The 16096-nt window shown below is 34.4% G+C and overlaps 1 protein-coding gene across 4 annotated transcripts in view; it reads left to right on the forward strand.

Annotated features, from left to right (window-relative positions):
* Positions 1-16096, forward strand: part of LOC145296779 (kelch-like ECH-associated protein 1) — a 201154-nt gene that overhangs the window by 141714 nt on the left and 43344 nt on the right. The window contains exon 1 of one of the 4 annotated variants that reach the window (XM_080142838.1): positions 6777-7612. The exons of the other annotated variants lie outside the window; for them this stretch is intronic. Within the exon in view, the coding sequence (XP_079998964.1) occupies positions 7474-7612 (139 nt within the window). The 5' untranslated portion in view covers positions 6777-7473. Of the gene's footprint in view, positions 1-6776; positions 7613-16096 lie in introns of those variants that run through there. 4 annotated transcript variants of the gene reach the window in all.

A 16096-nucleotide genomic window follows, 5' to 3' on the forward strand; every position in this document is an offset into this window, starting at 1 on the left:
AGAATATTCTTTTCGTTATTTTGACTCTTGAGTATATATCAGTTAATATCTTATATGTTTTTATATAGAATGATGTGGTTCTTGATTGATTAACTGTGTCGGATATATACTCGAGAGTCAAAACAATAATAAGAATATTCTCTTGTCATAGCCCTAATGATCATAAGGAGAATGGAAGACCCGAGAAAGGATAGCACTAACCAGACCTCCACTAGAAGAGTACAGAGAACATTAGGACCTTGAGGATACTTTTGCCATCCAAATCCCAAAAAATACAAATGGCCATAGGCAGTAAGAACTTAATTATAAGCGGCTGTTGCAATAACACAGTGTTAATTGCAATGGTTCTTCAAAAGAAGTGGAGAGTACTAGAAATCTTAGGAGACTTGTTGTCACTCAAACTCCAGGGATTCCACAAATGGTTGTCAGTGAGCGATTGCTGGTGATGGCCTGCATGAGAACTCCTAATGAAAAATAATAATAATAATACTTCACATGAGGTACCAGCAATCTAGGCTAGCACCATAAAAAGTAGTAGTTAAGGGTTAAGGAGGATGGAAAGACCAAGGAGAGAAAGCACCACTTAGATCTCCACTAGCAGGGTGCATTTCTGGTTTAGGAAATAGTAAATTACCTCCCCCCCCTCCCTCCTGTCACATGCAAATTTACAAAAAAACAGATTCAGTCTTTTTCCTGGCTTGGTTACCCAAGCAATTGGATGCAGTCCAATGGACTGTCAATCTTGGAAAGCCTTTTATTAACCCAGGTTGAAGTATTTTCCGGACTCTTACTTTTGGTCACAGCATCTAACTCTCACATTAGTAACATCTTACATGGTTTTTACTTCTAGCAGCTGTATTGGCTCCTAGAAATTATCAACAAAGTCATTTTCTACTTGTACATTATTCCATGTTTATCGCCCTCTATCCATTTACCTTGGTAATACATGTATTTTCAATTGCATTGGGATAACATAGTTTTTCTTTTTATCATCACATCTCTAGTTTTCATTATGTTGCTGTTACATTTGCCTTTAATGGGAAATCCCTGTGAGATTAAATCTGCATATTAATGATGGGACAAATCCAATATTTTTCTGATTCTGATACAATTACTGATTCCATACTATAGAAGACTATGCTTGACTATAGGTATGGTATCGGATTTAGACTTCTGGATTATATCCATAATTGTAGATGAATTCACTCGGGATATTTTGATGCCTATTTTGTTCAAACTTGTGTAGATGTGGTAATTATTAGTGTTAGTAAAGCTGAATTTCTGTTTAATGTTGGATTAATTTATAACTTGTCTTTTTTGCATGTAGGGTAAGTTTGGAGAGCTTTTCTTTCTGAGTTTAATATGAAATATGTAGAATATTGTAGAGTTTTGAAGGTGTGTTCAATGTATGTGAATTCCTCATCTAGATGTTCATTGTTCAAAGCTCCAAGATAAAATAGGATTATAATTCCTGGTGTTACTCTATTATTATGGTGCGAATAGAAAGGAATATAATCGTTTTTACTAGTTGGTTTGCAGTGAATTTTATAACTTAATTTATTATTGTTGTTTATGGTTTGAATGTCAAGAAAAGATATGGACTTGTTTTTGTTTTTTAAAATAAATTTAATGGTGGGTTCTATTTTGTTTAGTTTTTCAGTTATGTTTTCTTTTTTTGAGCTCTATTGCCTTGTGGGTGACTTCGGAAAAGCAAAGACTAAGAGAGTAAACCCTAACAAAAATCTAGTTTAGAGTCTCCATACACAGATGGTGAATCACTGCAACACCTTTATGGCAACTTCTGCAGTTGCATTGGCTCCGACCATATTGGCTTGCCTTTCTGTCAGACTTTGCTACACCAAGAGGAAGACCCTAGTAACTGGGCAAACTTAGGTCTCCTTTCACCTTCCCAGACTTGTATCTGGAAAAGCAACTTTAATTTTTGACTGCATAGCCGAAGCAGATGCCACAGACTAGATGCAAAACACTATTGTCTCACGAGACAGAAAGTTGCCATCACTCTATTTTAGAGGATTTCGAAAGGAAAATCAAGATGTCATCTATGTATTTATTGAATGATGCACTTTTAAGCAGTCTGTATTTGAGAGGTCCAGTTTCCATAAAATGTAAAAACAAACAGGCTAAAACCCCATTAAGGGAATTTACCCATAGGTAGGTCAAACTTCTGCTTGTAGAATAAGTTATCAAAAGTAAAATACATCATGTCAATGCGTAAATTATAATATTAATTATGTTTTTTAGTGTGAAAGGTAAGTGGATGTAAATTTTGTTGAGTTGTTTTTGAATTAAGTTAAGACATTTATTAGTAGGAATATTTGTGTACAAGGATTCCATATCCAGGCTTTTTATTGTTTTGTTAGCAGAATTTTTTTTTTTTTAGTGAGTAGGTCTCTGGAGTTTTTTTTATATGGGAGAGATTGCTTATACCTAGTAATGAGGTTAGTATTTTTGTGATAGCATCTGCTATTTTGTGGGTAGCACTACGATGCCTGAGATTATGAGGTGCATTGGAATATTATTTTTGTGGGTTTTTGGTAGAGCATGTAAAGTGGGAGCAGTGGGGTAGTATTCAATACATGCCAACCAGGTTTTATTATCATTTGTTAATTTTATTTCTTTTTGTATAAGCTCAGGATTAGTTTCTTCATAGAGGTTTGGATTTTGAAGGAGTTGGAATATTTTTCTTTTTATTTTGATTTAATTATTGCAGCACCACCACATTTGTGTGCAGGTGAGATGATAATGTTTTGATTGTTTGCCAAGTGAAGTCATGCACTTATATGCCGTTTAGGTAGAATAGTGTCCATGGTTTGAGTAGTTGTTGTGGATATGATACCATGAATAAAGCCTTTCATGAAATTTGTATCATCATGTCTGTAATTTCAAACAATGACATTTGTTATTTTGGGTAAATTCCTGCCGTGAATTTCAATCTAAAACTGAAGACTTCTATCACAGAGTTGGAGAGTGCTTCTTGATGGATTTAGGACATCTCCAAATCGATTTTATTTTCCTTTTTTTTCTCTCTCTTTTTTTTTTTTTAACTTTTCTCCACACCAAACAAGGCATTTTTCCACTTGGAATATAAGGGGTTACTATTTGGGATTGTATCCAACAGGGGACTGTGGGGAATTGAGCAGCGAGATATTTGTTCACATTACATTTAAGCTTAGTACAGTCAGAGAAGCAGGAAACAGGATAAGAATTCAAAATTCTAGCAGTCTGAAGAAAGAAACTACCAGAGTAGAAGGCTTTCTAACAACTGAAGGGTGGGATTTTGTTGCCTGTCAGGTTAGTCAAGAGTATATATGTTGAGGATATACAGCATAATTATGTGAACATACCGCTTTTTGTTAGATCAACAAAGTTAAGCAACATTGAGCCTGGTCAGTACCAGCTGGGTGACTATTTGGGAATGCCAGGATCTGTATGTAAGAGGATGTTGACATCTCCCTGCAAGAATTTAAAAAAATACCCTAACGTCGTCATCTCCCGTAGTCGGAATATACCAGATTGGTATCAAGACAGTTCCTCACTCTCCCTATAGTCCAGACCTTGCTCCCTGTGGCTTTTGGTTATTCCCTAAGTTCAAGGAAAATCTTAGAGGGCTATCATTATGAGATAATTGAGATGAAAGAGGCTGTGACAAGAGTCACTGACGCGCTCACACAAGAAGATTTCCATGGGGCCTTCCAGAAGTTGTTGGAATGGTACAAGTGTATTGCAGCCAGAGGAGATTACTTCGAAGGGGACTAGAGTTTCATGTGTGCACTATCATTAAAAGTGACATAAGAAAAAAAGTCTGGAAACTTATTGAAGGCAGTTTGTAATTTAAAAAGAATCCTTTTGTATTATCGGAGTCTTACATGCTAAGCTGATTCACCTTCATTATCACAAAAAAAAATTATATTTTTTTTAGACGATTACATGCAAACAGTCTGAAAAAGTTGTTGGTAAAAGGAAATAAAACAATATTTTAGACCTTAGAGTAAGGGAATCATTTGTGCACATGAATTTAATGTAAAATGATTTAAATTTCTTAGTAAATCTTTGTTTTGAATATTTTGAGGGACTCCAGCATTAATACTATGAGCCTCTGATTTCGGCTCATCAACCACTACTCTTATGAACCTATCAGAGAGAAATGATTTAATAATTGAGAAGACATTTCTAGCTATACCTTAGCTGGAGATTTTGTGGAGTAAAGCTTTATACCATACCCTATCAAAGGCCTTTGTTACTCTAACTTAACATCTAAATCTGACCCCCAAGATTGCCATGGGCATGGAATATGTGCCTACATTAAAGATGGCTTTCCGTGTGGTAGAGAAGACCCTAATTTACCTCATATGTGCTTCCGGGTTGCACTTGCTTACACCACCACATTTATATTTGCCTTCTATCCCCCCCCACAACAGCGGAGTTACTATCTTTAAGAGTATATCTGAGAAAATTGACCGCATTCTAACTGCTCATCCTTCGGCTACCATTCACATTTGCGGTGACTTCAATGTCCATAATGTGGAATGGCTGACCCACTCAAATAAGACAGATGGTGAAGGGAGGTTTGTTATGATTTTGCCATTGCCTATGACCTCACTCAGATTGTTCATGAACCCACCCGTGTGCCCGATACTACCGGTCAGTATGCAAGCCTTCTAGACTTTTTTCTCACAACTTCTCCTGAGCTATGTTCATCTTCTGTTCTATTTCCTCTGGGATCCTCCGACCACTCAGTTGTATCAGTTAAGATAAAAATGAAATGTAATAAGTCTTCAGACGTACCTCTCCACCTCTGACTGGGATAGCTTCCGTACATTTATATTTGATCTACCTCTGCATTCCATGTTTATGTGTCCTCTATAGTATCAGACCTGACCGAATGGTTAATTGTAGGCATAGACCGATTCATACCATCCAAAAAATTCCAACAAAAACCTAACAGCCAGCCATGGTTCTCCCAGAATGTGCTGCTGCCATTGCACACAGAAATCACTTTTTCCGTAGCTACCAACTTAATAGATGTACTGAGACTAAAGCTGCTTTCAGGACTGCCAGCAACTACTGTAAAAGATTAATAAAAAATGCAAGGAAGCAATATGCTCAGTCCGTTAAATCCAAAGTAACTGAGCAGCGGCTTGGTTCCCACCAGTTTTGGCAAATAGCAAACAGGATCGTGAACAGAAGCGTGTGTTCTATCCCAACCATCATCAATGGACCTGAGATTATCAGCATCAGACAAGGCCAAACTATTTGCCAAAAACTTTGCAGCTAATTCTACCCTATGCGACGAAGGCCATCAACTCCCCGTATTTCCTCCTATAACAGACAACACGCTATGCAGCATACAAATATCTGCGCGTGAGGTCACCAAGCTAATCAAGAACCTTGATTCCAGTAAAGCAACTGGCCCTGACGGCATTCCAATTATAGTGTTGAAAAAGCTTCAACCAGAACTTGCCCCCATACTTACAAAACTATTTAAGTGTTGCCTTAGGAAGTGCTTCTCAACACCCTGGAAAATTTCATCAGTATGCCCTGTATTTAAGAATTCAGGTGAGAAGTCATCTTCCTCTCAGTGCAGACCAATAAGTCTCCTGTGTGTCATGAGTAAGTTGCTGGAATCCATATTAAATAGAGAAATAGTCAACCACCTCAGCAGAAATAACCCTTTTAGTGACATGCAATATGGTTTCCGTTGGAAAGATACACCCAAAGAAGGTCGGAGGTTACATCGGGCGAAACAAACGGTGTAAAGGTAACAACTAAGATGAGAATCAGAAGCCTCCAAGCAGTCTTGATTAAAAAATCTCCAGCCACGTATTCATTGTATCGGCACTGCTTGATTCTAGTAGCAAGAAGTCCAGAACGACTGAAAACAATGTCGAGATAAGCAGAGAGCCCTTCCACATACAGTACCGAGTATTCTCAAAAGGTCACCCATTTTAGTACTGTTCAAACTCAACGCCGCTTAACTTGGGTGATCTGACGTGAGCCGGCATGTCAATACGTGAACTGAACCGGTATGACCATGCCGTAACAACGAGACTAGTAGTCCGAATAATGCTATATATTTTCTAGTCTTTCTTTAGGAGGTAGTTTATTTAATATTAATTTTCACCGGCTTTGAAGAAAATATTAAAACGAAAACTATTTAATTATTATTATTATTATTATTATTAAAAGAATACGAGCCGCAGGACGTAATAATAACTTGGTCGACACATTGTCGTAAATACTCACACACTCTCTCTCTTTGTAATACGGACTCTAATGAATCCCCCTCTCTCTTTCTTTTTCGTTGCCCGTGTTCCAACTCCGTCTATCTGTATAGGCATTTCTCCTCACCCGTCTCCTCTCCGACTCTCCAGCCGGTAGATTCTTCGTGCGTTACACAACAAGATGTGAATGGGGACCACCAGTAATCGACGACCGGACCTTGCCAATTTCGTTTTCACTTTCCACTTCACAAATGGCAGAGCCATCACACACAAGCATATAAAGAAAAAGAAACGATAGCCTTGTACAAACAACCATCAAAAACTACACGACACCAACAAAGGAGGAAAAAAAAAAAAGAAGCTTACCCCCCTCCCCATGGATATAATAGCAGGAGTAGAAAAGAAATACCGGATTTTTGTTGCTTAAAAAAAGGGGGAATTCGGAAATGGATAACTTGATTGTTGATAGACAAAAATTTACTCCCCATCTCAAACGTATACACTGACGATTAAAAAAAAAAAAAAGAGTTTTTTTTTTTTTTTTTTAAATTAAGTTACCGATAAGTAGTAGTAGTAGTAATAATAATAATAATAATGATAATAATAATAATTAACACAAGAGAAGAGAAAGGACACATGTTTTTCTAAAGCGACCACGTATTCGAGAAGAGAGAAAAAAAAGAAGAGAGAGAAAAAACAAAAAACAAAAAAACAGCAACGTCCGTGACAACACGGAGAGGGAATGTTTGACAAGACTAACCTTCATTTTTTAGCTGAGTCACGATGCTAATACGATAAAGTTATTTTTAACATTGCTTAACCGCGTATAAACCTCTAATAAAAATAAAAAAATAGCAATTCGTTTATTTGCCAATATAAATGATGCAAAAAAAAATAATGTGGATTAATTTGGAAAAAGGTCCACTGTTCTTAGGATTAGAAACCGAGAAAGAAAACAATCTATGACGACCTCTCTCTTTCTCCGCAAAAAAGAAGCCAAGAAAAATTTCCATTTTCTGTTTTACTTTCTATAATTATAAAAAGAAAACAAAAACATTTGGTTCTTAGACTTGAAAAACAAAACAACAAAAACAAAAAAAACGTTGCGTATGGTTAACAAAAGAAATCTTTGTTTTGGGTAGACAGTTTTGCATGTCTTTTTTTCGGGGTGGTGTTCCTTGATCGGACTTGAAATTACCCGAGGTAAGCCTGCAGTCTGGATGGGTGAGATATGGATGAAGAAGGGCCCGGAGAATCAGCTGGCCATCCGCCCCCGCCTCCCCCGATACCCGAACATGAAGAGGCGGGTGGATTACACAATCTGGAGATGGAAGAAGGCAGGTTCCCCCCGCCGCCACCAGCAGCGGCAGGTGATTAGCACACATTATTATTATTAATATTATTAACTGCATTAATAACCCATTTTAAACCGCAGTCTCCTTTTTGTTTCACACATCCAAGTGTTTCTTTTCCTTGGTATTTCTTTATTTTTTCTTGTAACTCCCTACCCATCCAAAGAATTTTTGGTACTCTGCAGTGCACTTATTGATCCGTGCTGAAATAATAACGTTATTATTTAAAAACCCATTCTTAACATGGGGATTGGGGGATGTTTTGTACCTATTCTGTACTTTAACCTTACAATTGAATAAAAAAAAAAAAATAAAACTTTAATTAAACTTGGAAATACGGTTTAAAAAAAATAGCGCGGATCAGTAAGTGCATTAGCACCGATTTTTTTTTTTTTTTTTTTTTATTAGACGATTACGTGTGAATTACCCTCCAAAACCTGACGGAAGCCACGAAAATAAAACAATTATTTTAGAATGATGGTGGGTAGGGCGGAGTCGGTTTCGCATATAAGTTAAAAAAAAAAAAAAAAAAAAAAAGTTTCCACAGGAACTTCAGAGCCATTTTAACGTTTTAGGGCAGTTAACACTAACATTTATTTTGTTGCTATGGGAGTTCTTTTGGTTAACGAACAATAAAAGTACATTGAGTGCGACTTCCGCTTAGTTTTGTATATATTTTTTCTAATTATTATAGTTTTTATAAAAATAGATATAAACCCGAAATTCTCTTGAGAAATTATAAATCTGAAGACTTTTAAATAAAAAACAATCGGAAGTTGCGTTCAATACTCTTTATGCGCACTATAACCATTTTTTTTTTCGTACCTGTACGAGAGTGCCCACCCCCTAAAAATGCGACGATTATCATAGATTAGATTTAATAATCATATTGACAGAAAAAAATGTTGAAAAAAAAATTTAATGACTTTTAAGAAGAGGGTTCACATTCTTGTTATAACCTAATCACGTGACACGTCGATAAAGAAATAGACAGTAAGTCAGGTAGCAAAGAAGTAGAACTTTATAACGAGAAAGTGAACCCCCTTCTTAAGTCATTAAATTTATTTATTTTTAAATTTTATTTTACTAACTTAGGTTTATAAGGGTTTGTATTACTGTACACATAGATTCAAAAAAGTTGTCAAAAAACAAATATATAACAAATAAATGTTATCAAAGGCAAGATAAGTTACTTTTCTACCTAACTGGTTAATTTTTCGTGTTTTTATTCAATGTAACATATTTATTCAGCTCGAAAAACATACAGTGTTTATCGATGTATTGGAAAATTCAAAATGGCGGCCGACACTTTCTTTAATACGGTAAGTTCAGGAAAAGATGTTATAAATAATAAACTAGACAAAATACTGTTAGAAATTCGCTCATTATATGTTACCGTGACATAAGTTGACATACATTCGGTGTTTTTAAATAGTATTTCGTCTAGTTTATTATTTATAACACCTTTTCCCAAACTTACTATGTTAAAGAGAGTGTTGGGCGCCATTTTGAATTTTCCAATACATCGGTAAACACTGCATGTTTTTCGAGCTGAATAAACATGTTACATTGAATAAAAACACAAAAAATATATCCAGTTTGGTAGAAAAGTAACTTATCTTGCCTTTGATAACATTTATTTGTTATATATATATATATTTTTTTTTTTGACAACTTTTTCGAATCTATGTGTACAGTAATACAAACCCGTTTATAATATATGATAATCGTCACAAAAAACTTAAAAGGTGTAAAACATTTTTTATGGTAGGTGCTAATTTTTGTGGTTTTACGACCTTGTTAGTCGGACTTAGGGTTAGTGGTAAAAAAAATATTGTTGATAGTTCTGGGCTGGGCCGAAAATAGAGGATCATTTTACGGTAAGAACCAAACTAAACCGACATTTGGTGGAGCTACAAGTTCACCGAGTATTTATTTAATGCTAGGACCAATATTAATGCTAAGGTAATATTTTCAATGCATGGTTTTGAACCCCATGTCGTTAATAAGGGCAGTATTAAAAAAAGAAGTAGTTTATCTAAGTCAACTAAGTTCGACCTGTAACCTGTGTTTTCTTTCCTTTTTAAATTCTTGTCCACGGTTTCGTATGTTCATTTTTCTTCTTGGCTTTCAGAAAATATTCGTTAAACGCTAGTAAAACTATTCCGTTGATAAGTTGAAGCGATTTAATTGTTTGTTACTGCAATAGTTAATATCTTAAAAATTATTTATACTGACATAGATGGGTATAATTGTTCTTAAAGAACTCTTCTTATATATATATATATATATATATATATATATATATATATATATATAATAGTAATTTATAGCAAGCTATATCGACTACGCGAAACGCGACCAAAATAAGATTACAGGGAAAAAGAGAAAAAAACATGGCGGATATATAAATAAATCAAGGGGGATAACTCCTCACAGTGTAGTATCTGTTCTGATGTTCCACTTCATCTTCTGTCTTCGGTCAGCAGAAGAGAAATCCTCCATTATTGAGACAAGTTTTATTTTTGTTCCTATCCAGAGTGCCCCTTTTGGGGAGCTGGATTTTCTCCACATTAAAAACCGTGTCTAACTCTGCCCTCATGGGGAAGCAAATAAATACGGACTATTATATAAAAGGAATTTTGTGTGTATGCGAGTTCGTTCCCTATGGAATCTCAAACGACTGGGCTGATTTTTTTTGGAAATTTCACATGGAGGTTCTTGATGTGTTTGGGAGTGTTCTTACATGGGTTTTGTATCCAAGATAAGTATCAAAATCGATAATTGGAAAAAATTCGATTAAAGGACGTTCAATTTTGACCTAAGTTAACACTTTTATACAACCTAACATTACAAGTGCATTTGAAGTTTTCTCACCACACAAGCTGAAAGTCCCAGCCTAAAATCAACTGTAGATTTTTTTTTTTATAAGACAGGGACACGTTCGAAACGAATATTTCTTCTTAGAGCACAATTGCACCATGATACTTGACTTTTGCATTTAAACTTGAAGTGAAACCATTATTTACAGATAATTTTATAAAATCCACAGTAAATTTTCTACAGTGCAATGTAGACTACAATGTATTGTGGACTAAGTCACTGTGGGAAGGTATGTGAAATTCCTCCGGTACACTGCGGTGAGAGAGGGTCACTAATTAAAGCAGGCAATCAACCGATTTGATTAAAAATGGGTGATTTCACTTATTTTCAATGACAATAAAAGTATGAAAAGGTGAAGCAGAAGCATTTGTTGATTCTTATTTAATCCCTGACAACGTCGGGTCTCCCAGCTAGTCTTTCTCTCGCATATATGTGTGACATTGTCTGTCTGCCTGTGAAACGGTCTCTATCAAACTCCTCTGTCAATGTTGAGTCTACAAACTCGAAACTTGGTATCTAGAGGATTTGGATTTGTGGAACAGATTCGATTTGGTCTTTAGCCAGTAAAAAGAGCTACTAAGGGATGAAAATTGGGATAAAAATAATTGGAACTTGGCAGACGTAAGCTGACTTTAAGTGCTCTTGTACGCAGATTTGCTGTTTAGTTGTACGAATATCCTTGAACCATGTAATCACTAAAAGAAACTCTTTAGGTCAACACCGGTATCTCGCTGAATGTAAACAAAATCTAACAGTTGTATATAATCATAATTGTTTAACAAATAATAAAAAAAGAAATAATGCAAGATAAGGTTTTAAAATGAATTATTGTGTTTTTTATTACTTTTATAGTCGATATTGTTTTCGGGGGCATATGATGATGTGCGAAAAAACACTTCTTGCATTTGATGAACAAACATATGCCAAATTCTATTTGAATTTTTTTAATTTCCTAAAACATGATTCACAATGGTTGTTTTGCAGTTAATATCCATTTTCGAAGAATAATTAACAGGAAAGTGACCACATGTGGTTAATTTAAATTAAATTTTAATCACATGATAACGTTTTACCCATTTAAAATTTGTGAAACATTTCTAATATATCCATATTGTTCATTTCATAAATGTAAACAAACTTTTGTTTACATTAAGTGAGATACCGACGGTGACTGAAAGAGTTCCTTTTACTAACAGAATATTCTTTTCATTGTTTTAACTAAGTATATATCCGACACAGTAAGACAACCGAGAATCACATCAGTCTATATAAAAACATAGTATATTAATGGACATATACTCAAGAGTCAAAACAATGAAAAGAATATACTGTTGTCACAGCTTTAGTGATTACATGATTTGAGGATATACAACTAAACGGCAAGTCTGCCGAGAGCTTTGTTTTCGATTCTAACTGATTGCATGCAAGTCCTATTTTTTTTTTAATGCGCATGTTTACTTTGGTTCGTATCATCGGTGCTAGTGCAGAGAGTGATCCGCGCTATTTTTTAAATCATATTTCCAAGTTTAATTAAAGTTTTATGATATATTTTTTTATTCAATTGTAAGGTTGAAGTATAGAATAGGTACAAAACACCCTCCCCTCCCCATGTTAAGAATGGCTTTTTAAATAATGTTATTATTTTTATTTACGGATCACTCTCTGCACTAGTACCATATCATCAGTAGCGAAAAAATGGCAATTGAAAACCATGTAGAGAATAATAAAGGCAGGGTTGCCGAGTCCAATGATAAAACTCAGATTCCGACTCCTTGACCCCTATGTGGAAATCTATTCTGCAGATCCATATATCAGCCTCCCACATCTATTCAGCATGCATTTTATAATTATTTTTCATGTATATTATTTTTTACATTTACTTGTATGATAAATATACCCAACCATCTTTTTAGAATAAGTTAAGATAACAAAGGGATAAAAAAATTACAATGAAATTTTATTATTCTATCAGTTCAAAAAGGAATACAATATTTAGGAATAGGGAAACCTCTTTAGGCAATGGTATTTTGAAGCCAAACGCTTATCAGAAGAGAGTAGACACATATTATAGAGAGAAGAAATTTTTTAAAAGATAATATTGCCTTTATGGAAAGAGGCTCAAAGGAAACACAGGAAAAAGCTATAAAGGGCTATAGTAGCATAGGTTGTTTAGACCTGTTTTTTGGATAAGGTTGTAATTCCGGATCAATCCCATTGCCAAATTCCATTTGATTCCGCAGCTGGATAACTTTCGGATTACAATCTGATTGTTATCCGATGTAATTCACTGTGATCTCACTCAAACCTGTGTGACGTCACAACCAAAACGAAAACAGCTGTCCAGACAGGATTTACAGTGATCTGATGGACCGGAATACCTTGAAGTAGAAGCAGTACAAAATATGATGTTTCTCTAAAAATAAAAGAAAAACCATACAAAAACTTCTAAATTGTGCAACCGGAAAACCATGTGAAAAAAAATTTATTGGACTTAAGGAGTCGGATAAAAAATTTGAGTCGGACTCCGACTACTCTTAGAAATCCGATTCCAGCTAAAACCTCCGACTTTTGACTCGGCAACCATGAATAAAGGTCTTAATATCATTATAACTATTTGTCGGTGACAATTTTAAATGTGACATTCATAACAGACCCAAATACTCAGAAAATTCAACGAGGCACATTGACCTTTGATTTTAAGGGTAATAATTTCATAGACATTGATAACCACCAGTGTGTCACGTGTCAACATTACCGATTTCAACTACCTTCGATTATTGTAATTTGTTAAGTGTGCCTTACTAAAAAATGTTACCCCCCTTTTTCCAATAATAATAATTAATAAAACTTGCATTTATAACTCTTCTGGAGTCACCGGCAATGTATTGAGATTTTCTCTCACAAGGTTTTTGCCCTCGGCAGAATGAAGAAAAGCAAACAGAAATTACAACAAGCTCATCTTAAGACTTCAACGTAAATTTTATTAAAGTAAAAAAGGTCCATGTTGAAAAAGATGTGTCATCTTCAGCTATCTGCCACTATGGGCTGGTAACGATCGCGAAGGGAATAATAGTTCGTCTTCAATAAAGGCTTGGTAGAATTCCTGCTGACGAAGAATGCGCAGGTTGGAGTATTGAGGTGACTTCCAAGATGGATACTGCTAGCTGGGCACCCACGAGGTGTCCTTCGAGTCAGTCCAATGGCGAACAAGCAGGTTAAACCATAGACCTTAATTTCGTCTTGACAGACATCAAATTGTAGCACAAGCGTGCAAATATAATTCGCCGTACTTAAGGGCATTGGTAATTGCAATGATAATGTTCTGCTCCACGTTTAGGCATTAAAACGTTCCAAAGCAACAAAGTATTTTTTTGCTGCCTCGATTCGAGTGAGAAATCCACGTCTCCAACTCTGTGCCTTTTTGGATTCTGGTCTGAAAAAGGGAATATTGGTGCCAAGAACATTCTCGGCAGTTAGTTATAACATGCAATTTGATTGGTTAGAATAAATCTGTGGGCGGAGAAACCGTCCAATAAAAAGTTTGCTTATTTCTGCAGAATTTCTTACAGTATTTCTTTGGTTGACTTGCTTTGTCCGCGTTTCGGGTAGACGATTAAATTTGGGTATTTTTTTTTTCATGGCCTGCCCCAGCATCGTATAAACATTCTCAACCACCCCATGTTAAGAACAGCTTTCGGAATCCCCTCCCCATGTTAAGAATGGCTTTCGAGGTTGGGGGGTTGTTTTTTTCCGAAAACTGTTGTTAACACGTGGAGGTAGGGATGTTTATAATACGCTGAGGCACGTCGTAAAAATTTACCTAAATTTATTATAATTTGTTTCTGTTAATGTTTTTTTTTTTATTTTAGTTATCTATTTTACTGAAACATGATTTTTAGTAAATTAACTAATTGTTTGAGAGCAATTAAACTATGTTGAATCATAGTAAAATAATAAGCGCCGAATATTTTTTTTTTTTTTAACTTTTTTCATTAAGTATCAGCGCAAAAAGAGGCCCTCTTGCAGTTTAGATAAACCAAAATCTGAGAAATATGCTGGGACATATTTGGAGGGTACACCGCTAGCAGTATCAGAATTTTGGGGGAATTTTTGACACTCCTAACAGAAAACTGCGAATAAAATATAGAAAACTCGTACTTTCTCTTTCTAAAGTGGGTTATTTATTTTCTTTATAGAATATGCTTCCAAAATAAACTATTTAAGTTGTTTAAAAAATAATAGAAATATTATTTTTCATTGTTTAAAAAAGTGTTTACAAAGTGCGTGCGTGCTAGGAGCCATTTTGTTACGTAATGAAATCAATTGATTTTTATGAGATGAATATTTTTCAATTTTTAAACTTTAAAAATCTATCAAAATTTTCCTAATCGTTCAATTGTTACGTTTTTTTCAGGGTGAATGTTTAATTTTATGCTCTTTCCGATAAACTGAATATAATATTTTAGACAAACGTTGTTTTATAAATTCACCCCCCCATTTTGAAATGTCTATGAGAATTTTAATAATTAATTTTGGTCAACACGTTTTATATATCACAAATTGAAGATAAAACATGAATAAATAAAATACTCAAATTTAAAACAACAAAAAAATATCACTTATCTGTAAATTTACCGGTAAAGTCCAAAATGTAAATCCTTCTTTTTTCGATAACCACATGTTTTTTTTTTTCTTTTTTTTTTTTTACGTGGAAGCTTAATTTTTGTTTAGAATTTTCCAGTCATTAATGTTCGGTCAATGTATATTTTTATATTTAATTCCTGGTTTCCTTTTTTTCGATATAAAAAAAAAAAAAGACGAAACCCGATAATGCAGATTTATAGTATAATAAATAAAAAATTCAGGTATTTCTTTAAGATATTAAAAAAAAAAATAACATTGCATATCTTCGTCATTTCGTAATCTGTGTAAATCCAAAAATGAAAAATCCCAGTTTTCATGTACGATAGCGTAAAGGGGCCAAAATAAAAAAAAAGGACAAGTTATCTCCCTTTAGAAGTCGGGCAAAAATGTAACTGCTGCCTGCTACTCCAACACTAAGCATTCTTTTGAGCAGACTTATTTACTTGTCTTTAAAGAATTTTATTGGAATAATGGTGAGTTGTTTTTTTTTTTTTTACTACACGTATTTTTTTACTTTCTGTAACTGATGAGAAAGTTGTATTTAAATTTTATTTTGACTTTTTAAACTTTATTTGAGTTAAAAACATTAATTTTTCAGGTAATTTCTACACTTTATCGCCGAAAATGTTTCGGCGATAAAGTAAAAGTTACGTTTGTATTATTACTGTCTCTGTTTGTACACGTAGATTAAAAAGAAAGTGGTCTAAAAACAAAAAATATAGCAAATAAATGTTATCAAAGGCAAGATAAGTTACATTTTTACCTAACTGGATAATATTTTAGTGTCTTTATTGTTGCAAAACAAACCCACATGTTGCCAATGTGGGTTTGTTTTGCACGCATAAGCAGTATCAGAATTTTTGTAGGAATTTTTTATTCTGGAATTTAAATCTGTCTAAAGAGAATTTATATTTTCTTATTTTGTTTTAAATAAAATTATTTAAACTTTTATTCTGATTTCAAAATGTACGCTGG

The sequence above is a fragment of the Euprymna scolopes genome, chromosome 17, assembly GCF_053919585.1.
Source record: "Euprymna scolopes isolate OS-2025 chromosome 17, ASM5391958v1, whole genome shotgun sequence".
Classification (NCBI taxonomy): domain Eukaryota; kingdom Metazoa; phylum Mollusca; class Cephalopoda; order Sepiida; family Sepiolidae; genus Euprymna; species Euprymna scolopes.